The 25,328-nt window shown below is 39.9% G+C and overlaps 5 protein-coding genes across 7 annotated transcripts; 3 read left to right on the plus strand and 2 right to left on the minus strand.

The window, feature by feature from the left end:
- The first annotated feature begins 262 nt into the window (after nt 1-262).
- On the plus strand, nt 263-1,668 carry LOC111601711 (putative mitogen-activated protein kinase kinase kinase 7-like). Its single transcript, XM_023318433.2, has 6 exons — nt 263-304; nt 526-586; nt 639-950; nt 1,006-1,182; nt 1,239-1,383; nt 1,444-1,668. Coding segments are annotated over exons 1-6 (837 nt in total). The 5' UTR covers nt 263-302; the 3' UTR covers nt 1,584-1,668.
- A 1,001-nt stretch (nt 1,669-2,669) lies between these two features.
- Nucleotides 2,670-5,090, plus strand: LOC111601032 (armadillo repeat-containing protein gudu). Of its 3 annotated transcripts, XM_023317446.2 has the most exons (4): nt 2,670-2,717; nt 2,829-3,453; nt 3,533-4,784; nt 4,840-5,090. In XM_023317446.2, exons 1-4 carry the CDS (start codon nt 2,672-2,674, stop codon nt 4,978-4,980), a joined length of 2,064 nt encoding a protein of 687 aa, XP_023173214.1. In that variant the 5' UTR covers nt 2,670-2,671; the 3' UTR covers nt 4,981-5,090. The 3 variants fall into 3 exon arrangements, with proteins under 3 accessions (XP_023173214.1, XP_023173221.1, XP_023173229.1); XM_023317453.2 differs by having other exon boundaries at nt 2,673-3,453; XM_023317461.2 differs by lacking the exon at nt 2,670-2,717 and having other exon boundaries at nt 3,389-3,466.
- Nucleotides 5,091-5,343: 253 nt separating this feature from the next.
- Nucleotides 5,344-13,181, minus strand: LOC111601592 (ras-related and estrogen-regulated growth inhibitor). The gene is made up of 6 exons (XM_023318254.2): nt 12,587-13,181; nt 6,493-6,695; nt 6,292-6,428; nt 6,080-6,238; nt 5,871-6,023; nt 5,344-5,807 (listed from the first exon to the last, which is right to left on the minus strand). Exons 2-6 carry the CDS (start codon nt 6,599-6,601, stop codon nt 5,376-5,378), a joined length of 990 nt encoding a protein of 329 aa, XP_023174022.1. The 5' UTR covers nt 6,602-6,695; nt 12,587-13,181; the 3' UTR covers nt 5,344-5,375.
- A 3,586-nt stretch (nt 13,182-16,767) lies between these two features.
- Nucleotides 16,768-21,829, plus strand: LOC111602163 (transient receptor potential channel pyrexia). The gene is made up of 8 exons (XM_023319124.2): nt 16,768-17,207; nt 17,273-17,513; nt 17,569-17,824; nt 18,538-18,827; nt 18,888-19,232; nt 19,287-19,864; nt 20,646-20,799; nt 20,865-21,829. The coding sequence occupies exons 1-8, from the start codon at nt 17,181-17,183 to the stop codon at nt 21,827-21,829; spliced, it is 2,856 nt and encodes a 951-aa protein (XP_023174892.2). The 5' UTR covers nt 16,768-17,180.
- On the minus strand, nt 21,826-24,455 carry LOC111601887 (mitogen-activated protein kinase kinase kinase 7-like). The gene is made up of 8 exons (XM_023318733.2): nt 24,370-24,455; nt 23,989-24,291; nt 23,500-23,930; nt 22,892-22,961; nt 22,525-22,836; nt 22,291-22,470; nt 22,092-22,233; nt 21,826-22,029 (listed from the first exon to the last, which is right to left on the minus strand). The coding sequence occupies exons 1-8, from the start codon at nt 24,418-24,420 to the stop codon at nt 21,893-21,895; spliced, it is 1,626 nt and encodes a 541-aa protein (XP_023174501.2). The 5' UTR covers nt 24,421-24,455; the 3' UTR covers nt 21,826-21,892.
- Nucleotides 24,456-25,328: the final 873 nt, after the last annotated feature.

The raw sequence follows: 25,328 nt of genomic DNA on the forward strand, positions 1-25,328 counted from the left end.
GTTGATGAGCTGTTACTTTCACTCTCTAATTACTAGCCTTGGCCTGGATACCAGTTCCCAATTAGAAAATACGAACGCTCTCCATCCCTTTCGCGCCTTCATCATTTTATTATTTCTTGACTTCTCCTATCTTAATTGACAGGCCTGTTGTAGCTCAGTTTGGCATTGTAATTGATGTCTCGATGACAATGTTATCAATGTTATCGATATATCGATGCCCCCGATCGATATATCGATATATATATATATATATCAAGCATAAGCATAAACCAGCTAAACGTGAACAAAATTATTCAGCAAAAATGTAAGTATTTTATGATCGCAAATAGTCAACTCATTTAACCCAACTACGACTCGACAAATGTGTTTGTAAATAAATTTCCATAACTTACATAACCCATCACATAAAATGCAAGAATGAATATTTTAGTCAGAATATTTAATTTGTGCGATGGAGCACGTGCCCTTCTGCCATAGATTTTATCCACCAATATTTCAATAAAAATATTTATTTTTAATTTTAAGGAACTGTAAACTATTAGAAGAACTATCCACAGAAGATTTGAAACATGTGCAATTGGGAACGGTAATGTGTGATCTTCCATAGAAATTTATTCATGTCATCATGTTCCTTGCAGTTACTTGGAGAAGGCAGCGGTGGAAAAGTCTATAAGGCAGATCTGCGTGGTTCTGTATTGGCAGTGAAGACGATTGAATGTTACGATGAAAAATGCCAAATAAATATTGATAGAGAAGTGAATGGACTTAAGAAATGTATTCATGAGAATATTATAAAAATGCTTGGTCTTAAAAAAGATGGCTTAACTTCACTGATTATGATGGAATTTGCTGAATGTGGATCGCTCAACGACTATTTGTTTCCCATGAAAGGCCCACGTCAGGAATATTCTGAATCGACCGCAGTCGATTGGATGCAGCAATTGGCCAAGGTAAATTCAACTACTCTTCAAAGAACCAGCCATAAATATATATACATTTTTGTAGGGGGTTGCTTACCTGCATAGCAGGAAGAAGCCAGTGATTCATCGGGATCTGAAACCAGCCAATCTGTTACTTACACAAAACTATAAAGTCTTGAAAATAAGCGACTTTGGGTGTGTTCGTGAACAGACCGCTTCGATGACAACTGAAGTTGGCACTGTCGAATATATGGACCCAGAGGTCTACATTAAACTACATAAATATTTATTTTAAACTAAAAACTCTTTTCATACTAGATGGCGAAAACCTCTCATTACAAAGCAAGTGTTGATGTTTACAGTTGTGGCATTGTGTTCTGGACGATAAAAACTAGAAAGATCCCTTTCAGTCATTTGAATAACCCTACCAATGAAATTAGTATTTTAAGAAAGGCTTTAAAAGGTAAGTTTTTGATCCAGTTCGACTAAATTTGTTTTATATTAATTTGGTGCATCATTTAAGGCGAACGTCCTCCTATCGACGATGTAAGTTCGGATAGCTTAAAATCTTTGATTTCACTGTGCTGGCATGCAGACCCACAGAAACGATATTCCATGGAAAAAGTTGTCATCGAACTGAACAAAATTGCAGCTGATTTATAATTTTATATGAAGTACTAAATACTGTTTCACATCGCAGCCGCAACATTACAATGATTTACAAGGCTAATATTCCAAAATAAATAATTCAAGCCATTTGTAATTAAATTTTGACGTTCACTAGATCAAAAATTATGAATTTTTACATCTTTTCGTTATCTTTTTTTTTTATTTGGTCAAAATTGATATAAAACTGATAAAAAATTTGTAGCTCTACCATTGTTTTATCGATTTGTCCAATGCCCCCTCTAATTTAAGACAAAATATAATCTATATACCAATAAATTCACGCATATAAGATAACAAAAGAATATAAGCAAACGTGCCCTATTGCTTGGATGAAAAGTGATGAACGACACGACAAACTTTTAGAAAAAACTTTTACCTTTATAAGGATTTAGGTGGCAACCGACGATTTTTAGAGCTGGAACTGGCTGCACTCCAAATTTTAATCTGCCGCGATCAAATGTGAATAAAAAACGCATCCTAGCCAGCTTAACCTATCAAATTGCAATGAATAGAATTATTCTATAAAGTAGAGCTAATTTATGAACTAAGTAATAATTAGAGAGAGTTCGATGATTTTATACTCTACTCTACTCTAAGCATTGAAAACAATTTCAGAAAATATTATGTAAAACCTTAAAAGAATGGATTTTTCCCCATTTTTATTTATGCCACTTTTCAGCTTTTTCATTGTTATGTGATTGTATGAATATCTAATTTTTGTATTTAGAGTTATATAAAAGTGTAGAGCAGTTTTAGAACTCATATTCAATTGATTGCAATAATTTGAATGTCTTTCGAGCATTAAGTTCTTTAGCTTTTCATTATATATACTGAAATGGAATAGAATCAAGTGTGACAATTCTTAACACAGTATCACACTTTCGCCGCACCACAGCTTCATTGGGATCAGTCTTAAATAGCATGGTGCCATTTGCAAAAAATTCAAAAATGAAATTTTAATCATTTGTGTATTTTACTTTTTGTTGTTGTAATGTTAGGCAGATAATAAAAGACGAAATCAAGTGCTTCCCCACACAGAAATACCTGACACGATAAATTTCTGAACGTTGCCCAGGCAACAAATGTTATTTAATCGATTTTTGTACGAACATTTGGAAATTCCTTTACGTAAGCTACACACAAATTCCTGAACAATCAAGTTCAACTACGGCAACAGGCTCTTTCACTAATTACTTGTGTATGAAAGGTTAAATATATATTAAAGATATACATATATAGATAACTGGTGTTCGACAATGATTGCCACCGCCGGACAGAAACATTCGCGACCGATCCGCGATCAATGCGGCTCCTGTCCGGATCGCTTCGCTAGGGACAAGCGTCAAGTGGCAATGGTAGATTCCGATACCACAGAAGAAGAATCATCAACGGATGAGGAGGAACGCTGGAAGGATGTGGCGCGAGCTGCCGAGATTCCAGCCGAATATTACAACATACAGAAGCTCGTCAAATATATCAAAGCAGGCAATCAAACAGCCACAATTGTGAGCCTGTGCTGCCTGCAGGACTATGATTTGCGCATACAAATCAATCAGTTCGCCATCCAGGACATTGGTGGCCTTGATGTTTTGGTCAACATACTCGAGTGCAACGACACCAAATGCTGCCTGGGCGCCCTCACCGTTCTCTCCGATATAACGCTTAACATTGACATACGAAAGACAATCGTGGATCTAGATGGCATTCCACTGATTGTCGACATTCTGAACTCATCTATGAAGGACTTGAAAACTATGGCCGCCGAGACGCTGGCCAATGTCAGCAAGGTTCGTTTGGCACGCAAATACGTGCGCCAGTGTGGCGGCATTTCCAAGCTGGTCGACCTGCTGGATATCAAAATGAGGTAGTATAATGAGGTAGCTATAGTCGAGCGCTTATACATTTTTTGTATATATGAATTTTTTATTTTCGATGCGCTGCAGTATCTTACAAACGCCACGTAATCAGCTGACCGTCGAGGAGATCGAGTTCCTGGACATGGCACGGGCCGGCTCGCGTGCTCTTTGGACATTGGCCGATTCCAAGCACAATATGGAACTGATGCGAAAGAGCGGCATTGTGCCACTAATGGCCAACTTGCTAAAGTCCGTACATATTGATGTGGTCATTCCGATTATGGGCACCGTAAAGAAATGTTCGTCCGAGCCAAAATTCCAGCTAGCCATTACCACAGAGGGCATGATCGCTGATATTGTGACCCATTTGAACTCGGAGTGCATCGATCTGAAAGTAGAGTGCAGCACGGCGCTCTATAAATGCGCATTTGATGCAACCACAAGGGATTTGGTGCGAGAGGCGGGCGGACTTGCCCCGCTCGTTAGCATCCTCAAGGATAAGTCGGTGCGGGATAATAAGCCACTGATCAGAGGCGCCACTGGCGCCATTTGGATGTGTGCCATGTCTGATGAGAATGTGGAGCAATTGGATGACATGAATGTTATTCATCATCTGGTGTCCTTGCTGGCCGACGAGTGCGATGAGGTCTTAACCAATGTCACTGGCGCTTTGTCCGAATGCGTGCGCTTCCAGCAAAATCGTGTGGCAGTGCGTAATGCTAATGGATTGCCGGCAATGGTGGCACTGCTTAACTCCTCGCACGCGCCGCTGCTCGAGAACTTAGCTACGGCAATAAAAGAGTGCGCCGAAGATCCAGAGAGCATGCGTATTCTAGAGCAATTGGATGCAGTACGTCTGGTTTGGTCATTGCTCAAAAATACAAGCCCCCGTGTCCAGGCGAATGCCGCCTATGCGATTTGTCCGTGCGTACGAAATGCTACGGATTCCGCCGAGCTGGTGCGCAGCTTGGTCGGCGCAATGGAGCTGGTAGTGGGTTTGCTCAAGTCCAAGGAAATTATGGTACTGTCGGCGGTGTGCGCGGCAATTGCCACCATTGCCTTGGACCAGACCAATCTGGCCATTCTGACAGATCTTCGTGTCATATATAAGATCGCGGACTTGGTCAATACAACGGATGATATGCTGCGCATGAATCTGGCCGCTGCTGTCGCCGCTTGCGCCTGTTTCGGCAACAACACCGAAGAGCTGGGACGCCTTCGCACCGTAACACCCATTGTCACCTACATGACCAGCGAGAATCCCATGGTCCATCGCACCACGGCCATGGCGCTCGAGAAGCTCTCGATGGATCCACAAAACTGCATCACCATGCACCAGGTCTGTATCAATGTGTGTGCCCAGCTATTGTGCCCAGCTAATGTCTTACCCTTAGAGCGGTGTGGTACCCTTTCTGCTGGAATGCATTGGATCCACCAATAAGGAACTACAACTGGCAGCCGCTGGCTGTCTACGCAACATACGTGAGCTCGCACTGCGCGCCGAAGAGTATATGCTTAAGATTGACGATGATTAAAACGTTGGCTTTCGCCAAGAGCCCTGGGGCCTTATGCTTTAGCCCAGGTCGATAACTATTTTTATGCTTTGAATGTTTAAATTTGTTGCAAGTGCAAAAATATATGTAGCCCAGAAGCTTCTATAAAATAACAAAAAAAATAATATGGGAATATCAGATTACCGTATGAACTAAAAACTAAGCGTATGCTGCTCTACCCTTTAGACTCTGTAGCAAGGCCAAATCTTGCCAGTGCAGTTGAGCAAAATTATTATGTAAAAGGAATATGAGAGATGAGGAATGAGGGAGAGGAGGTAATCGTATCGATTGAAAGACAAGCATTCGAATATTATATTCAACATTTAGCTATAGATATATTTGGCGCAACATTTGAACTAACTAGGTGAGTTTCAGTGTCAGTAGCTGGCATTGCTGCCTCTCGTCGAGATGCTCATGCGACGTTCGACGCGATTTGTATGCGGCAGTAGACAGCCGGGAGGGGGATAGCGCCAGCGTCGGGGCCTGGACAGTAGGGTGCCATCGGTGGAGGCGCGATTCCGGAACGGTGCATCGATATCGCTGCGTGAACTACCCAAGCTATTGCTGGCTATATCATCGGTGGATTCGGTATGATCGCCGCTGTTCTCCTCTTGGCAGGCGCTGCCAATGACCAGGAACGATCGTCGGGCCACGCCCAGCGGCGTCGCATCGTAGAAGGAACAGGAACCGGAATCGGGCGTTAAAGTGCCATCGGCGGCATGCGCCACATCGCTGGTGGAACGTTTGAGCTTTGGAAATTTGCTAAATACACGCCAGAAGCGGAACACATCGCGGAATACGTTTTGTACCTAGTTCGGAGTCGAAGCACAAATAAATGATGATAACAACAAAATGAAATCCAATGAACCCACCTGATCGACGCTTTCTCTTACAGAAATCTCATGGAAGCAGGCACAGGAGAGCTCACGAAATCGACGTTGTCCCTCCTCCAAGCTGACCATTCGATCGCCAGTCTGATCTGTCTTGTTGCCCACCAGTATGACTGGTATATCCAGAGCGTAATCCTGGAAGCGACAAAACTAGAATACACTATGCTACACGGTACGTGGCAACGGCTCACCTTGCTGGCCGAGCCCAGTTTGCGCCGTCGCTTGTTGTAGTTGATGAGAAACTTTAAGCGGCTGCATTCATCAAAGGAGCATTTGTCTGTGATGGAGTAAACGAGTATGAAGGCATCGGCCCAGCGTATATTGGACTCCAGCGTAACGCCATCCAGTTCCTGAAGAAGAGCTAAGTTCGATTATCTTCGCATATCTTGTGGAGTTCACTCACATGCAGCTGCCCGGTGGCATCCAGTATGTCAAACTGCACCGACTCTTTGTCCAGTGTCGTTTGGCAGGTATAGATTTTCTCCAAGTTCGGATCATATTCGCCAATGAAGCGACGCGTTATAAAACGCACGACCATAGCTGTAAATTGCAGAGCCGTGAGCACAGAGAGGTGAGGTGAGAGGAGAGAGAAGCGTCCACCTACCCGTTTTACCAACCCCGCTCTGGCCCAGAACCATAACCTTAAGCGCCTTTTGCTTGTTGGTATGCAGACCCAGTTTGACCAGCGATGACTTTGGCGAGGTGGCATTCATTTTGCAGGGCAGGCAAAGAACACGCACAGTCTTTGGGCTCAGGCTAAGACAATGTCGTCTGCTCCAAATGATGGAAGTAACCTTTTTGACTACCCTGGAAATACGATAATACAAATGGGGTATGTTAAGTAACTTATAACTTCAACTTAGATAAGTATGAATTCCAAATATAAAAAATCATTTCAAAGTTGCAAAAGTGATTAGGAACTTCGCTGTATAATCCATTAGTGTGTTTACCTCTTGCTCTTACAGGGTATTCACCTGCCCAGGCTTAAACGCATTTGCATCTATTTTTATATTATCGCATAGTTTGGCTGGCCGTTATCCATATGCCAGCTGTCCCACCTAAACCAGACGAGACCTCGCCGCATATTTTTGGCTCAGCTCCAAACATTATTGCATATTTTTCAGCAACGGCAGCAGCAGAAGGCAGCAAATATTTTATAGTATACGCCAAGGGGCAGTACAATGGAAGTTTGAGTGTGTTTTATAGCTCCCTCTGTTATGTGTACATGTGTGTTTCAGTATGTGCGTTCGTGTGTGTGTAAGTATGTGTTTGCCTCTGATAAGGTCAACAATGCCAGCGACAACGACAACTATGAAACATTTATTGGACACTTTTTGCGTCGTCGTCGTCGTCATCGTCATCCAGGGCCAGCGCTATTTCCAGGGACATGGCCAGAGACCTATTCATCATCATCATTATCATCATTGTCCTCGTCATTATCATGATAATCGCTCCACGCCCCAACAATTATCAGCAGATTACTTGGAAGCAATACACTTGAAAATAAATACAGTAAAATATCAATTATCACTTGAGCTGAGCTCTCGTCTGGCTCCACGACATTGTGACCAAGTACATGTGGACATTTGGCTGATACGAGCAGTCGCCACTGTTTGCCCAGCCAGCCATGTAAACAATAGAATTGCTAGGTGAATACAGCAAACAAGACCGAAACCTCAATTCCCTAACGCCACTCGCACTGATGGATTATTCCCAGCGGAAGCGAAGTGCATAATTAAGAAACTATACATACATTTAATTATATATATACTACAAATACATAGGCCATAATTATATATTTTTTTGTTATATACTTAAAGTCAGAGAAATGTTTATGCCTTAAAGACTTTCCATCAATTGAGTTTAATACTTTATAAGAGCTACTTGCATTACTATAGAAATTGTAAATGGGCAAGTGAATTAAGATAAAGCTTAGGTCTTTTAAGGGCTAGCTTTGTTATTTTAGTTACTCAATAGTAGCTCAAAAATGTATACTTTAATTTCATCAAAATTTTAATATTTTCAATTCAAAAATTTGAAGTTCTCCAACTGCTTCGAGGTACTCGAGCAAAGAGTATTATAATTGCTTCTACTCTGTCCACACTAACACGCACACACTCCTTGCTCGCACACACACACACACACACACTCTGTGTAAATATGTAAACAAACGTATTAATGTCTGCTGTGCTGATAAATATTCATCAGGAGAGCGCGCCAGCGTCAGACGAGTAGCAGCCACATGCATGCTGATTATGGCCGGGCTAGTTGAGTAGACCGTGCCAGGAGCGACCAGACTTTACCTTTTGCGACTTAAAACATTGCTGCGTAGATTTTAATTAGTTGGATTTGAAGCTCAAACAAAAGCAAAGCTAAAGCCGCCATGGAAACAAGCTGTGTAGCGCGCGTGTCTAATGAACCAATACCGATGGCAGGCAACGTGGCGTATGCGCAACGCATCGAGTGCTTCTCTAGAAGTAGCAGCTAGTATTAGTGCATTAACTAACTGTTGCCATGACTTTAAAGTATCCCAAAAAGTTTTCTTCCACAGACTGGCCAGCCAGCCAGACAGCCAAAAGCCCATTAGGGCCGTCTGTGCGTCGTCTGCAACATAGATGTAGAAGCGCAACTTTGTTTTGATTTCAATTTAATTACGGCGATAGCTTTTCTTTAGCCCCAAAACAGTAACATACGCGTTTTCTCACGCTGCTGCTTAAATGGCTGGGGTGGGCTGAATGGTTGAGTGTCGAACAGGTGGTGCAGTCGAGCAAGGTGTAAACAACGGCAGCAGCAGCAGCAGCAGCTTTTATGCACACTAATGAGTTCTAGGAATCATTATCTAACATCTTGAAGCACTAGGGGTATTCGATGGCATTTAAATCATAAATATTTTCTTTCTCTAATATTCTAGGCCATTATTCATAATTATCTTTTAGCAAAAAAAAATATGGGAAATTTTGAGATGGGCTTTAGCGTGAGCACCCCTAGTGACAGCTGGCAACACCTTGGCAGGCGGCGCCGTCAATGGGACCTTGGCATCGACATTGAATTGAAAGCATGTTCACTCTTTTGTAAGGATGGCATCGCAGGTTTTGGGGCACGCGGATAGGACTATGTCTGTAATATTTTACGACTCTATCTGACACTGGGTTGTTGACCTGCTTATGTTTATGAAAACATATTGCGTGCTAGCTGTAAATTGAGCTTAGATTGGGTTGCGTCTCGTTGCCTAGCACGTGGCATGCCACTCAAATTCCATTGAAAACAAATCAACCTAACCACTGACCAATAACAAAATATCAATAGCCAAAACAAGTGCAGCGCCAGCTCGTCAATGGAGTTGGGTTGGGTTGTCATGGTACTAAAGCAATTCCGTTTCCCACTTTCTCAGTAAGGTCATGGGAAGTGCGGCAGTTGCCGCGCAACTTGTTGACGACTGGTTGGAGTTGCCGCCCACTCAGCCCACCGACAGCCCCACAGTCCCCCTCCTGTTCGACAAGCGCATTTGTGCTTGTCATTTCAGTTCATTACCAGCTATCGACAATCGACCACTGAGTTAACATTAACAACAAACGTGCTTAGCCTTGTGTTATTGCTAGGCCAGATGATACCCTATGGAAAGTGTCAGCAACATATGTTGTAAATAGTTTAGGTATTGAAAATATTTTTAGATTCACGCAGCTAAATAAATGTATATATATATGCGTGCTATGCTAGAAGATACCCATTTGTTGTGTATCGTTTTAGAATGCAATATAAAGTTAAATGCTTGCTCTGTTTCATTTCCTTAATTAGCTTGAATATACCCATCGTTATTTAGTTTATATTTACAGGGTATAACAAGAGCTTTGCACACAACTGTTGCCATTGACTGCCGCACTTGTTGTTGGCCCTGAAATTGAAAATGCGAAATTGTTAGACCCAGCGTCGCGCCGAAGAGTTGGCGGTCAGCCTCCCGCGTCTGCCCAACCCAAAACCCTTCTCCGCTAAAGTATTTGTTTTGTCGCGCATTTCCATGTGGGAAGGAAAAACCTTGAATTGAGTATTAGCCGAAAAAATAAAAAAACATTGAATTTGAATGCGGTTTCCGAGCGCATAAATACAATCTAGGCTTCATAGCTATAGATATGCTCTTTAAGCAGGGCACAGATCATATTAGTATATTGAACTATTTATTATATATATTAGATATATGATATTAGTTCGCTGAATATTTAATCTACTGTATACATCTCCTATTTGGTATATATAAAATTGCGAAGATGATTTTAAGCCATAAAGGTGAATGAGAGTTCCAGAAAGTGAATTGAAAAAGGTCGTAAAATTCTTTTTCTGTGTACTGTGATAATAAAATGCACTTATTTAAATATGATTATTAATGTTTTTAAATAATTGTTATGTTAAATGTACATATTACTAGTATCTTTATATATATATGAATATATTTATTCAAAATAAAATCATATTCATCATCATATTCCATCTTCAATTTGCAATATGCAAAGTACCCAAAGTGAAAGGGTATAAGTATGTCTCATAAATTGAAGTCAAGCGTCATAAATGCCATTTTGGGCTGGCAGTTATGAAGGGCCAAGACAGTGGCAATACCAATGGGGATAGCTGGAGTGCTGCCCGCCTATAGGGAGTGAGTGATAAGCGATGCTTAACTAAAAATAAACGCGAATGGGACGAAAGAAAAACTCATACTCATGGTCAGCACTGTGCGGAATATGATACAAAAACCACAATTGCTCGCAATATAAACACACAGATACGCACACAGTCTCACAGTAATATGTATACGTGAGTGGTGCTAAGCTACTGGAATTGGTTTAGTGGGTTAGGTGTTTTGTTTAGTTGCTTACAGCACGTGCTTAAGCCCAGTGACTGTTTCAATCTAATAATATGAAAAGGTAAATAAAAAAATTCTAAATGGCTTCAATTGACTGAATAATTTACACATTTGTTGAGTGAATTTATCAAATCAAAATATTGAGTTCTAGAATATAGAATAAAGGATTTTCTACTTATTTCATCAACCACGTCGTATACTTATTGTTGCTCATTATCATAATAATTCCCGATGAAAGCTCATAAGCTTATACTCACAATAAAGAGAGTCTTGCTAAATGCTTTTATATTGATTTCTAGCTCATTTCGTTTGTGTCCTGAACGCTCTTACTGCCGCCTTGGAGCCGCCTTTAAATACTTTCGTTTCTTATGAATGACAATGAGTGGCATATGCTAGGGCTGATTCAAATTCCTTTGTTACGTGTTTTACACCATAAAATAACATTATATCTTGACCCACTGAACACAACATTTTATAACTACTTTGGCGCATTTTATGCCTGTTGCCTGCACAGGCGTCGTCCGACACGTCACACAGGTCGTATGCGTTATTTACTTTGAATATCAATAACACTTGTAGCTACCGATGCGTTTACGATCGCGACACTCAATCTCAATGAACAATGAATTATGATATGGCGATTGTCAGCCAGCTCCAGACCTCATCCCGATGACAACATCTGCGGTTGCTGGGCAATAAAAACGTAAGCGCTTTTGTGCCGCTGTTGTGGGATCTGCGGGTTGTTGTCATTAACTAGTAAGTAGCTTTATAGCTGTGGGCTGTAGGCTGTGGGCTGTGGACTGTTGGCTGTGTTCTCTTGTCTGGGCTGTTTGCAATTTGCCCCATTATATTGGCGTGTGGCAAACAATCCACACACACTCACACAAGCACGCGCACGTCCATTGACCGCCAAGTTGTGCAACATATTCGCTTTTCACTTTTATTTTTTTTTTGCTCTGGCCTTGCTGCCAAATTTAAAAGCAAATCTAACAAATCAAATCAACAAGCGTTCGCAACGTAGACATTTTTTTTCGCTTAATTTCATATGTTTCGAATATTTTTCAAAGTCAAAGCCGCAAATCATACCGGAAAGACACGAAACTATCGAAGCTAATTAAAATGATTAACAAAAGCATTTATAAGCTATATCATTTCTAGAAAACGCTCTCAATAAAAAAGCTTAAATACTCTTTGAAAATATTTAATAAACAAATAAAAAAAACTTAGTGTTTTTTATGAAATAGTTTTTCTTTTAATGAGGTCAATTATTTTTCATTCATAGATGAAAGTTAAATAGTTTTCTAAGCGAATTGTGGTCCAGGTTGTAATCATTGCAACATATGCCAAATACCCCAAAAAACATTTACCACAAAAATTATAAGAGGGCAAAAACATATTTGGTTAAATGATGTGCGCGAGACGAGGTCGTTTGCTCTTAACACATAAACAACAGCGCGGCCAGAGGCGTTTCGAAACTTGAAAATATTTATAAAATATTTTAAAAGATTCAATCACAATTACAAAATTAATCAAATAATTTTTAAATAATATTTGAAAAAAAAACTCGCACTTTTAAGGTCTCACAATTTTTTTTAAATATTTTTAAATAATTATAAGTTTTTTAAAAATAAAATTCACAGATTTAGTCCACCCCATCTTAATATTTCGACAACGCCACTGATTCAACTTTTAATTGTTTACAAATTTTATCAAATAATTTTGAAATTATATATTGTTTATTTGGCTGTTTAAAAGTTTGTTATTGTAGCACATTATATATATATATATATCAATCTATATATAAAACTGTATTTTTTGCAAGCTAAAAGAAACTAAGTATACGCACCGTGTGACTGCAACAGGAAATTATTTATTTGTACTCAGCTTCGAAATTGTGTTTCCGTTAATTGTTAATTTTTATTTTTTATTATTTTTAGTTATGTTATTTATGCGTCCTTTGATTGAGGAACCTTCGCGTTGAAGTTCCTGACGCGTATTAAGCCGCAGGCACACAACAATTATGCTTTTATATTCACATGTTTAAACTGCCGTTGGCGTTGCCTTTGCCGATGCCGTTTGCCGATGCCGATGCCTGCTTATTGCGACGCGGCCAAGAGGCCATTGTAAAACAATAATGAAAATCCGCAACAAGCCGACAACAACAGCAATAAAGAAAAAAACAAAAACAGAATCCAAAACACGCGGCGACTGCGCGACGTTGTCAACTAACGCGCGTTCGGACAGTTCTAGCAGGGGCACACCCCCCTCGCCCACCTCACGCAGTTGTAAAATGCAAAAGAGTTTCGACACGGAAGTGCACAACACGCCCACAACAACGCGTCAACACACACGCTAGCAAGAAATTGCTTTTTTCTTAGTTTTTTTCGCGAAACGGGAGTTTGACTGCGAAGCGGCGATGCGTCCGTTGCGCTGGCGTTGAAACAGGCGAATAAACAGCGGCAACAGCAACAAAAACAAATTCAACCAATGCCGGCAGCAACAGCAACAGCAACAGCTACAGCAGCAACAGAAGCACCAACAGCAGCAACAGTTAGCATCAAATTGCTTGTAGAGATGCTGCTAATTTCTACATTGCTTACAAATATATATATGTATATATATATATAAATATATTTATTTGACTTAATTACTGTTAACATAGTTAAATAATAATTATACATATTTAACTATATTACCTGCAAGCCATCATATACGATTGTAGCTAGTTTTAGCGTTAAACCCGCTAAACGCAGCGCATCTTTAATTGGTTAACAGCATGCTAAGCGTACCCTGAGCTGTTAACAGAGCCATGTTAAGTGTGTGGTAAACTTAACAGCACCTGTTACACGTACATTTGACAGCGTGTAATGCTAATTATTAAATGTAAAAATAAAATTTAAGTAAAAATATAAAAATATAAAAAAAAATAATTTTAATAAAAACAAATGTATTTTATTTATTGTTTCTCGCAGTCAGTTTGACCGTTGCGGGAGTTGATTTTTGCCGGCCGACCTTCAGTTCAAAGTTGGGGCCACACGTGTTTTATATTATATTTTGGCAAAAATGCAAACATTGTCTATGCCAGCGATGAAACGTACATGACTAATGTTAGTCCAAACACAGACTCTAGTACAAATTACATACACGTGCACAGGACGAGGCAGAGGCAACGGCAGCGGCTGAGGCAGAGGCAGACGCACGCGCACGTACAATGTAAATAGCAACACACACAGAATGTATAGAAGGGCAACCTGTTGACATCGGCAGGTGGCCTGTTTTTATGATACACTTATTGAGGATATTTTTGTTACTCAGTGTGTTAGGCATAGGTGGATACAGCCTATAAAGTATAGAACTTATGGTTAAGTACGAAGAGCTTGTTTCTAAATATCGACCAAAACTATTAACTTGGCTAGCAATTTAGTCGTCGACAAAATTAAAGTGCTTTACATATTATATATTATATATTATATTTATATGTTAATATATTTGAATACAAATTCAAAGTTTAATTAAGTATAAATAATAATTGAATTATTCTAATTGTGGAAAATGCAACTCTTTTATAAAACTTTACCAAACTCCTTTCATGAAAATTTAAAGACCAGACTACTATAGCATAAAAATCTATAGAAAATATCGGTTTTTTATATGACAACTCTAATTCCCCAAATTAATTGATAAAATACCTGCCTAAACAATCATATCAAATCAAATCACCATATCAAAAAATGCTATATTTTCAATAAATACTCTTCTTTGGCATTCAGCTGACTTATAGGGTATTCATGTTGCGACGTGTCATCCATAGTGTTAAACATTGTTTTATTTCTTTTGCGCTAAGCGAACCATTGGACACTTGGGCTACCGCATAGGATATGTGTGTGTTTAATACTTAAGTATATGTACATATTTGTATCTTAATGTCAGAGCGAAACAAGACTGACCTTAATTATGTATAATAGATAACTTAAAGCATCAACAAGCTAAGCAATCCTAGCCCAAGCTGAAACGAAAGTATAACTTAAAGTAAATAAAAATAAGAAATAATAAATATATAAAACAAAATGAGGAAATATATAAAAATATATATTTTTTTAAAGTTAAATATTATTTCTAGAAATCACAGATCTATCCTATATTTGTTTATTGGAGTATCTTAAAAATATTTATTTTCAGCACTTTTAAATGTTAATAATTTCAATAGAGAAATATAGTACATTTTAATAAAATTTTGAACTAATTAAATTAAATTTAATTACAAAATTAATCTTTTTTTTAATTTAAAGAAATTCATAAAAGATCTGCAATTTCTAAAAATTCTAAAACATCGTTTTGATATATATATAAATAAGATAAAATATATTTATACTCTATCTTTATATTCATTTATATATTAGTTATTTCGTATACAGTTAGAGTATATGATATTAGTAACCATGCTTTGAAGTGGTTTTAATCAGCTGTGGGCATCCGATTTTGCTCACTAATTGGTTTGGACAAGCGCCTGTGCAGCTAGGTCTCAATTGGCAACAGGTTGGGAATGCCGCTGGCTTCGGGTCTCGGTGAGCATTAATTTTGGCAGGCGCTGCGTGTGTGCATTCATTACGGTTGGCTGCCCCAGGCAATTGGTGTCGTCGGCGTGCTCCCAACCCTATCCAACCCCAGCCAAACTATTGACAGTCCAAGCTTGCGTCAGTCGACTGGGCGTTCTTACCTTTAACCCTCCCAGGTCAAATGCTATCGTCGTCATAGCTGCTGTCACTTTGCATTCATGTTGTTTACGCATCGGCAATGGCCAAAAGGTGTGCACGTTTTACCACCCTCCCCACCTTCTGCTTCCCCCACCCCTCCCTGTAAGCGAATAACTTTTCATCTATTTTGCGGCTTAAGCAACTAATTTACCAAATTGAGTGCTGCCCGGCAAAGTTTAGACTGCTCAAACTTGTGCGACCTATTCGCATCTCAACGAGAATTGTTGGTCCGCTAATTTATTAATCTTGTACACGGTTTCCGTTGTTGTTTCCGCAAGACCCTTAAATGTGAATAATAGACTCAGATCAAAGTCAAGGTCGCCGTCAATCACTTTAGCCATTTCGCATGCTAATCAAGTTTTTAGCTTTGGGGCGTGTATAGGAAATTGTTATGTTGTTGAAAATTACAATTAAAATTTCACATGACCAAATATAAAATGTTTTCGATCAATTTTATTCCATTGTTCCCACTAAGCACTGGCTCTGCCTCTCTCCATCCACTGTGCGAGTCTTTGGCAGTTGCTTCTTTGAAGCTTTTAGAAGCTTTATACTGCAAACAAAGAGCAATTGCAGCTTGTCTCTTTGAAGAGCGAGCAAAAGCTACAAACGATCGCAATTCGAATTAAGAGCTGATTGTGGGAAAACAATTGCTGGGGGATGCCTTCTTGTTAAATGGAGCATATCATGACTAATGGGAAGCAATGGAAAATAAAGATTAGATTACGCTTATTGGCAAATATTTATACTGTTTATATTTATATATAAAATACATTGATGCACATAGCATTAGGCAATACACTGAAATTAACTGATAGAAAAAAGAACAATTAAGTTGCAGATGATAGAAGAAAAGCAAGCGAAAAGCCCTTCTCTTCGTCGAACCTAGGTAAGGTAATAACCTTAGTTCCTCTTTTATATGTCTTAAACAAGTCGAAAGAATGTAAAATAAACACTCATAACAATCCATAAGCACCTAAATTACTTTAATATTAAGCTGGATATTGAAGTCTTCTACAAGTTCATTTCATTTTAGATAACTTTACCTAGTCATCCAATTGCCGATCTATGCTACAATCCCTGTCTAATATATGAATATAGTCAGCATCTGGTACAAATAATTAATCTATACATGCAATTGCTGTAGAACCTCATTATACCCATTTCTGGAATCGATTACAGGGTATACAACACCAAATAATTATGTAGATATATATATATTGAGGCAAATTTCGCTTTAGCATTTCGATCTCACAGCCAGTACACATTAGCACCTCGTCGAGCACGGAACGCGAATAACGGTACACAGGCTGGAAAAACTCAGCGGCAAGTGCAAAGCAACGGGATCGAGAGATCGGGGCAGAGGCGGAGGTGTAACAATTTGCACGTACTGCGTGTGTCGGTTGGAAAAACAATTCAATATTTTGGAGATTTCCAAATAAACAAAGACAAAGAGAGAGCAAGAGGCAGAGAGAGAGAGAGACGAGGCACGCCACTTGGCCGGCGCAAAGAAGCTGCTGATCTGTTGTGCCGCTGACGACAAGCAGATCAAAAGATTAATTGGAGAATTGAATGAGGCATGAGCTAAATGAGTTGTCGAACAGATGATGTTAACGCTGTGGCCAGATTGCTTACGGTCAACCAATTAGTTTATTTTGTAGGCCACAAAAGTGTAAACACATCAACAGCATGGAGAGTGTGCGCTTCTCCATCATCGTAAGTAGCCCCGCGGCCGCCCACTCGCGCTCTGTATGCACCGTTTGGTTTATTTGTATTGGCAGGAAAACGACCTGAAATGGCAATCGGAGAGCGAGACGGCCGAGATGCAGATGCTGTTTGATAAGCGCAGCATTTCCAGCGAGGCCAACAGCGATGCCGTCTTCAGCAACGAGGCCCATGAGATTTTCACACGCCAGCAGCAGAGCCAGGTGCTGTGGCAGGCGCAGGAGATCGAGGAGACGCTGTGCACGGTACCAAATGGCCGGCAAATCTTGGACATGGTCAAATCAGCCTGCTTTCTAGGTGCGCAGCCACTGCCAATGGCTTGGCAACTAATTTAATTATTTTTGCTTTGCAGAGCTAATGATCGAGCCAAGCGACTGCAACCTGGCGCTCATTTGCTGCTCTCTCTATGGCTCCGTCGAGAACATTATATATCTGCTCAGCCATTACGATGCCGATCCAAATACCTCCGACAGCCATGGACGCACTCCGCTGCACTTTGCCTGCTGTCGTGCCAATGCGCCCATAGCCAAAGTATTGCTCGATCGCGGCTCCGATCCGAACCGCTGGGAGAACAAAAAGGAGGTGACACCGCTGCACTGCGCTGCCAGGTGAATCGATTACGAAAATGATTGGAAACAATTGAAAGATATTTTAGACACTTCAAGAATTAGCAAAGCTTGTATGATGAACTCTAATGAAGACAGCCAGCTGGCTTACCAGGCACATTTAGATTGCTGGGGAATCTTTGAAAAATACTCAAAAGTTTGAGTAACTTAAGTTACAAAATACCTCAAGTAAATTGTAAATATTGCAAGGCACTTACATTTTTTATATCTATATATATAAATCTGTCACCTTAAAATCAATCTAAATAACTCAACTCAACTTGAGCAAATGACGTTAGACTTATAAGTTGCATGTCTAGGAAGTCGAAGGCCTTGTAAGTTACAGCCACCTTGTAAATATTTGCTAGGTAGTTTAAATAGCAAGCAGTTCCATTTTTGAAAGAAGATTAAGTCTAACAGAATTAGACTAGACTTCAAGATTTTAGATTTTAAAGTAGAGAATAATAAAAAACAAAACTGACTGGCAACATGTGAGGGAATTATACAGGCAGTAGATTTTATCATCAGTGTAAATTGTACATATGAAGTATGCAAAGAACTCTTATCTCAATACAATATCTCAGTGTTTCATTAAAATTGCAATGAATTTCAAATTAAATCCAACTCTATCTCTTTTGAAGTTTCTAAGTTATACAAGAAAATATATAACTTCTTTGCCTAAATTGATCAAAATCTCACTCTACCATAAATTTCAGTTCGAAAAGCGTTGAGTGTCTGCTGCTATTGCTCAGGCGCAAGGCGAATATCAATATTGGCATCAACAGGCGCTCGGCCTTGCACTATGCCATTGACGGCAATGCAGTCGATTGTGTGGAGATCCTATTGAAATATGGCGCCGATCCGAATACGCCGCAGGTGTACACAGAGACGCCGCTGCATACGGCCTGCGCCTCCGGGTTTACCAAGTGCGTGCAGCTGCTGCTGAATCACAATGCCGATGTGCGCTCCCAATTCGGTGAAGGCAAAGTGACGGCATTACATTTGGGTGAGCTCCGGCTGCGCTTTAGATTCGCTTTGAAGATTTTGCCTGACTGACATTTTGCAGCGGCCGAGAACGACTATGCGGAATGTGTGCGTCTGCTACTGGAGCATCGGGCCGATGTCAACTGTCGCAATGCCAGCCAACAGACGCCGCTGCATCTGGCCTGCCTCTCCCAGTCGATAAGCAGCGTCGAGATTCTGCTGAAATATGGCGCAAATGTGAATGCCGTTTACCGGGACGGACGCACAGCTCTGCATGCGGCCATAGTCAAGCAGTCGCGTTGCCTGGACTGCTGCAATGCGCTGCTTAAGGCCGGCGCCGATGTCAACAAGGCGGACGACTATGGCTATACGCCGCTCCACTTGGCCGCACTGAACGAATTTAGCAGCTGTGTCTACATCTTCATAGGCGAGTGTGTGTGCTTAGAGCATTCAAGTCGACTAATTAACAATATAATTGCAGAGCATGGCGCAGATCTAACGGCACGCACGGGCGGACATACATCGGCGCTGACGTTCATTGTGCGCCGTTGCCCGGAGATTATACCAAAGCTGATGCACAAGCTGGACAACTCGATCAAGGCGAATGATCATGAGATAGGCGACGTCGACTGCCAAATTAAGTTGGACTTTCACCTGCTGGTGCCCAGCTCATCGACCGAGAAGGGCGAGGCCGAGCTGATGTTGAGCCTCATCGAAGTGGGACAGAAGCGCATACTTATGCATCCGCTGTGCGAGACATTTCTCTTCCTCAAGTGGCGTCGCATACGAAAATTCTTTCTGATGAGCCTCGCCTATCACACCTGTTTCGTGATGCTCTTCACCCTCTACGTGATCGGCGTCTATGTGCGCAGCTGCAAGGAGGGCGAGACGTGCCAGGCACCTGGCTATGTATCCACCATTGGCTACTTTGTGATTGTCCTGAATGTCATGCTGCTCGGCAAGGAGGTCTTTCAGATGGCGCACGGCCTACATGGCTATGCCAAGTACTGGGAAAACTGGCTACAATGGACCATTGTCTTTGGCGTACTCTTATGTGTGGTATGTTGTGTGTGTGTGTGTGTGTGTGTACTCCCTATGAAACTAACACTACAATTTTTGTTTGTTGTTTTTCTTCATCATGAAGCTTACATATTAATAAATCAAACTTGTTGATTGATAGATTCCTTTTGTACAAATACACTCAGCGAAAAACTTGGAACAGTTTATGAGCAATTTAAAATGGCAATATTTTTGGGGCTAGACCAAAACTATGATTTATAGCAAAATATTATAGATCTCGTTCCGAAACCTGACTTTGCTTTCATAAAAATATATTAAAAATATAGATTATATAAATTGAAAAATAATTCTTGAAATCTTTTTTTCATTTGCCCTTGTTCTAATAAAAATTTAATATATAAATAATATATTGATTATAATAATAATATATTGATTATATATTAATTGCCTAAAATATTAAAAAGTCATCAAAAAATCTAAGAAATGTTGGAACCAAATGAAAGACTTCTCTGGCAGACTTTGTTGGTTTCAAAAACATTTTTAAACTAAACTTGTTTTAAAAGAATTTAAGATAGATCAAATATAATATGGTTAGATTGATAAAGTTAATGAAAAAAAGGAAAATTATGTTTAAGCTTCCACTATAGGATAGTGATTCTGATACTGAAATACTTTTAAAGAGAGTAGTTAGGTACTTACCTAGCAGCTAGTAATACCTAATACTTACCCCTATATACCTTTAAATATTTCGAGTTAGATCACAAATGCCTTAATCACATTTGCTAGATCGAAATACAATTTCAGAAATCTCTATTTGCAGACACCGGAAATTTTGTGGACTGGCGATCTATTGGCGGTGCCCATGTGGCAGCATCATGTGGCTGCTGTGGTCATTCTATTGGTCTGGCTGGAGTTGATGATGCTGGTCGGTAGATTTCCCATATTTGGCGTCTATGTGCAAATGTTTACCAAGGGTAGGCAGCAGAAGTGATGAGCTTCTTCTATAACCCGTGCTATAAATCTATTTTCTGTCCATCAGTCGCTGTTAATTTTGGCAAATTCTTGATGGCCTACATCTGTTTGCTGATTGCGTTTGGCTTGAGTTTCGCTGTGCTTTTCAACGACTATCCGGCATTTGAGAACATAACATGGTCGTTCCTGAAGTCGTTCACCATGATGTCCGGGGAGCTGGAGTTTGAGGATATCTTTTATGGCGATTATGCGGTCAAATTTCCAGTCACTTCTCACATCATTTTCCTGGCCTTTGTGCTGTTGGTAACAGTGATACTGACCAACCTGATGCTGGGCCTGGCCGTTAGCGACATACAGGGTCTACAAGTGTCGGCCACGCTGGATCGATTGGTGCGTCAGGCGGAGTTGATATCGCGCCTGGAGAGCTTGTTCTTCTCCAGGCTACTACGCAATGCACCACTCGTGGAGTACTGCAGGCGCAAAGCTCTGCTGCGCACATCGCGCGATCGACTGCAGTTTACGGTGCGTCCCAACGATCCGCGCGACCGCTCCCAGCTGCCGGAGGACATCAAGCTAAACGTATACAAGCTGGTGGCAGAGCGGCGTGATCGCAACATGAGCACGCGCCGGCGACAGTTCGAGAAGAACTATCACATGTTCAGTCACAGTCTGCGCCAGCGACAGCAGAATGTCAATTGTGGAGAGTCAAAGGCCTCTCCACAGCGACAGCAGCTGGAGTCTCCGTATGCAGCACAGACGCAATATTTCCAGATGAACGAACTGCTGCGTCCGCGCTCAGCCACAAATGTGCCCCAGCAGCTACGCAAGGAGCACGAACTAAAGGCTCAACAGGCCGACGACTGGCGAGTGGAGCTGCAAGTGCTCAAGGATCAGTTGACTCAGCTCACAGCCAAGTTTGAAAAGTTCTCAGAGAATGCGCTGCGCAAGCTAAACTACAGCGCCAACGAGCTATGCCGCATGAGGCAGCAGCAGCAGGCGACAACTGAGACGCTGCGTCATCATCATCGTTGATACAATTACATGTATTCTATATATATATGAATTTAATAAATCTAAAATTAAACCTTATACCAATCACTGATTGAGCAAACCAATTATGTCTTTCATAGTTAATCGTTCCGTTTGGTCGTTGGTCCAGCAACTTTCAATCAACGACTTAAAGTGCTCACAATATTTGATGCCATGAATATCTGTCAGTGGAGGACGTTCACCTGCATATTTATAACATGTATATTTAACATATTTCTCGTTCAATCTGCTCACTAACACTTACCCCTAGTGACCAAGTTAATAATTGCCAGTGAACACTTCTGTTTCAAGTGGTAGAAAGGTTTCTTTCTAGCCAAGACCTCCCAGAGCACGATGCCAAAGCTATAGACGTCGCTTTTGTCTGTATACCACTGGCCCAACGCAACCTTCGAATGCAGTTATCAGTTTCAATATATTTACAGCAATTTTGAGCTGGAACAAACCTCTGGCGCCATATATTCGGGCGTGCCTATTAGATCTGTCATCAGAGTGGCCTGATCCCGCACTGTTCCGAAGTCGGCTATCTTCAAGGTGCGAAATTCGTTCACGAGCAACAAATTGTGTGGCTTAAGATCGCGATGGATTACAGGCTTTGGCGTCATGTCATGCAGGTAAGCAACACCCTAAAAAAGACATTGCTAAATATTAAATTCGATAACCGCTTGATCTCTCTCTACCTTGGCCAACTGTTGCATCCAATTGAGTACAGTTCTGTGAGTATATTTATGCTTCTTATGTCCATTGCCGTACAAATAGTTGTGGAGTGAGCCACAGTCGGCATATTCCATGAGAATCAACGTATTGCCATCAGCATCTTGCGTGGAGCCAAAGAATTTGATAATATTCTCATGGTTAGCCCGGAATAGTTGTCGCACTTCTCTCTCAATCCAATTGCCGTTCAGTTCGCTCTTTAAAATTTTCTTCACCGCCAATTCAATGTCAAATAAATTTGCTCTCAAGACAATACCAAAGGATCCTCGTCCCATTACCTGCAATAAATATGTATAGTAAATTCTTTCACAAATTGGGCATTCATTCGCTTACCTCTCCTAATTGCAACTCAGCGACATTTGCCGCTGTCGTTCCTAAATCAAGATCCATGTCGTAATATAACCTGAAAGAGATAAATAAATTAATTAGTTAGTTAAAAATAATAAAAATGAAAATTATAAATAATTATATAGTTTATACGCAATACAAGTTTATTTTTGTATTATTTTTATTTATTATTTTTATATTTTTTTTTATTATTTGAACTTTTTTTCCTTTGGCAACTTATCAAATTTCCTTAATATCGATAATAATCGATTTAGTTTAAGAACTACAAGAGCTGTAAATTTTAAACACCTAATTATATATAACATAAACACTTTTAAGCAGACAAGCGCCGAATCCTAATGCCAAACTATCAATACAAATACCAGAATTTTCTCATCAGCTTTTTTTGTTTGCTTCATATAGAGTTTTTTCTTTACTTGCTATGTCGCTATGTCTACAATGCAATTTATCAGGTAATCTTCAACACTTTATCAGAGCAGCATGAACAGTTGCTTTTTTTATTAAGCTGCCAATTCACAAAACTAATCTACTCCATCAACTTCGTAAGCGCGCATAGAAATACAGATATTAATAAGAATTTTAAGTTGACATACCTGGCAATTATGCTGATGTTCAATATCACATCTTCCATAGTTGGTCGCTTATTCTTGTGTTCATCTCGACATCTGGCAATCAGCGAGTTCATTTCCTTGAAGCCCAGCATATCTGGGCCCAGTGCCGACATATAAAATAGCACCTCCCAGAGCACCACGCCAAAGCTGTATACATCGTACTGTTCTGTGTAATAGTATTCTATTGAATTCAAAAAGTATGTGTGCATTCGTGTTAGATTATTTTCATTCAGATAGGCTTGCTTCTTGCGTCTAGTCTCCCGTGGCGCATAGTCATTGCAGCTCTCTTCAGCGCCACTGGCCAACTCGCCGACCTTCAGGCAGCGCAGGTTGTTGGTCAAGAACAAATTCTGTGGCTTCAAGTTGCCATGATATATGGGCTTTGGCTTCAGGGCATGTAGAAATCCAACGCCCTACAAAATGCAAATGTGAATCGAACTTTCTCAAAGTATATAAAACGTCAATAGATACCCTGGCAAACTGCAGCATCCAATTGAGTGCCTCCTTTGGTGTATAATTGGGTACTCCGGCCCAATGAATGTGAGTGTACAACGATCTGCCTTCCGCGTACTCCATTAGGACCATTACTTGGCCTGGCTTCTCGGTTGTGCCATAGAATTTCAGAATATTCTCATGATCAATTTCCAATAGCTGAGCATATCTGTTCTTGAACCATTTATAATCGATCAGAAATTCGGGATATATTTTAACGGCGATTTGTTTGTTTTGCCACTTTGCCTTTTTCACTATGGCGCCATAGTTTTTCACGATTTCCTTTAAAGTAGAAATTTGTATAAGATCTCTTCACGTTTGATATTCACGTAATTAAGTATTAAATAAGTGTTCCATTACCTCCTTAAAATCAATTTCATGCAATTTTACATTCTCACACATGTCCAACATAAATATCAATTTTAATTTACTGATTTGCTGAAGAAATGATTTGATTATTTATGGGTTTTTCATATAAAAAGTTTGCCTCTAATATTTGATATACATTTACTTTATATTCAAAGAGTTAGCCTTAACTGCAACTGTAGCAGACATCCACTTGAGCTAATATATGTGACTACATTAACTGATTAAACTTGCAAGATAAGACTATCGTTTTGCAAGATAACTTTTTATGCTCTTCAATTAGAGGTCGATAGTTTAACGTCAGCTTGACTAGGCGTCTACCCTGCATTTTCATTGGCAAAATCTAAGAAAATGTCAAGTCATATTTAAATTTTATAGCAGCTCAGAGTAGTTGCCGCTATATGGATATTTTGTGCCGTCTTTTGTTTAGTATATCAGTAAATTGATTTTAATTACCAGCACAAGTTGCAAATGTAAGAATGAGCAGCTTTAAATCTTAATTGATTTCATGAGACTCATTAAGTAAAAATAAATCATGTCTCAACGTTATGAATTTCATGTTTTAAATAACTTTCAACACTAAGCTTTAATTTAAATTCATGAATTGCCATTTTCAACAAATATTTTTATTATTTTTATAAACTGTTTCGTGTTTTGTGAATGAACAATATTTTTCAACTATATTTTGATACTCGTTTTTCTGGTTTTACGTTTTACTCAGAGTCTGTTTAGCTAAGCATTCGTGTATTCTTTTGAGTGTAATTTTTTCAAACTAGAATAATATAACAAAAAAGTCGAGTAAAATATTATATCTTTCTCATTTGAGAAAGAGAGTAAGGGAGGGTTTTAGGGTTTCACTGTACACCTGTCTTGTTTGCTCTAAAAAGTTTACGAAGATTACTTAGATATGAAATTATAAAGATATTATACATACTATATATAATAATTTTTTA

This window comes from Drosophila hydei, unplaced genomic scaffold (assembly GCF_003285905.1).
Source record: "Drosophila hydei strain 15085-1641.00,03,60 unplaced genomic scaffold, DhydRS2 tig00008114-arrow-pilon, whole genome shotgun sequence".
Classification (NCBI taxonomy): domain Eukaryota; kingdom Metazoa; phylum Arthropoda; class Insecta; order Diptera; family Drosophilidae; genus Drosophila; species Drosophila hydei.

Bases quoted from the DNA above. Each gene is read 5' to 3' on its own strand.
- LOC111601592 (XM_023318254.2), bottom strand. From the start codon at position 6,601: ATGAATGCCACCTCGCCAAAGTCATCGCTGGTCAAACTGGGTCTGCAT. The intron at 6,429-6,492 runs GTAGGTGGACGC...TGCAATTTACAG, and splicing joins GAGCGGGGTTGGTAAAACGG to CTATGGTCGTGCGTTTTATA. The intron at 5,808-5,870 runs GTGGGTTCATTG...ACTCCGAACTAG, and splicing joins TAAGAGAAAGCGTCGATCAG to GTACAAAACGTATTCCGCGA.
- LOC111601032 (XM_023317446.2), top strand. From the start codon at position 2,672: ATGTTATTTAATCGATTTTTGTACGAACATTTGGAAATTCCTTTAC. The intron at 2,718-2,828 runs GTAAGCTACACA...ATACATATATAG, and splicing joins ACATTTGGAAATTCCTTTAC to ATAACTGGTGTTCGACAATG. The intron at 4,785-4,839 runs GTCTGTATCAAT...TCTTACCCTTAG, and splicing joins ACTGCATCACCATGCACCAG to AGCGGTGTGGTACCCTTTCT.
- LOC111601711 (XM_023318433.2), top strand. The intron at 587-638 runs GTAATGTGTGAT...TGTTCCTTGCAG, and splicing joins AACATGTGCAATTGGGAACG to TTACTTGGAGAAGGCAGCGG. The intron at 951-1,005 runs GTAAATTCAACT...ACATTTTTGTAG, and splicing joins GGATGCAGCAATTGGCCAAG to GGGGTTGCTTACCTGCATAG.
- LOC111601887 (XM_023318733.2), bottom strand. From the start codon at position 24,420: ATGTTGGACATGTGTGAGAATGTAAAATTGCATGAAATTGATTTTAAG. The intron at 22,962-23,499 runs GTATGTCAACTT...TATCTCTTTCAG, and splicing joins AACATCAGCATAATTGCCAG to GTTATATTACGACATGGATC. The intron at 22,234-22,290 runs GTTTGTTCCAGC...CTGCATTCGAAG, and splicing joins CCGAATATATGGCGCCAGAG to GTTGCGTTGGGCCAGTGGTA.
- LOC111602163 (XM_023319124.2), top strand. From the start codon at position 17,181: ATGGAGAGTGTGCGCTTCTCCATCATC. The intron at 18,828-18,887 runs GTGAGCTCCGGC...GACATTTTGCAG, and splicing joins AGTGACGGCATTACATTTGG to CGGCCGAGAACGACTATGCG. The intron at 19,233-19,286 runs GCGAGTGTGTGT...ATATAATTGCAG, and splicing joins CTGTGTCTACATCTTCATAG to AGCATGGCGCAGATCTAACG.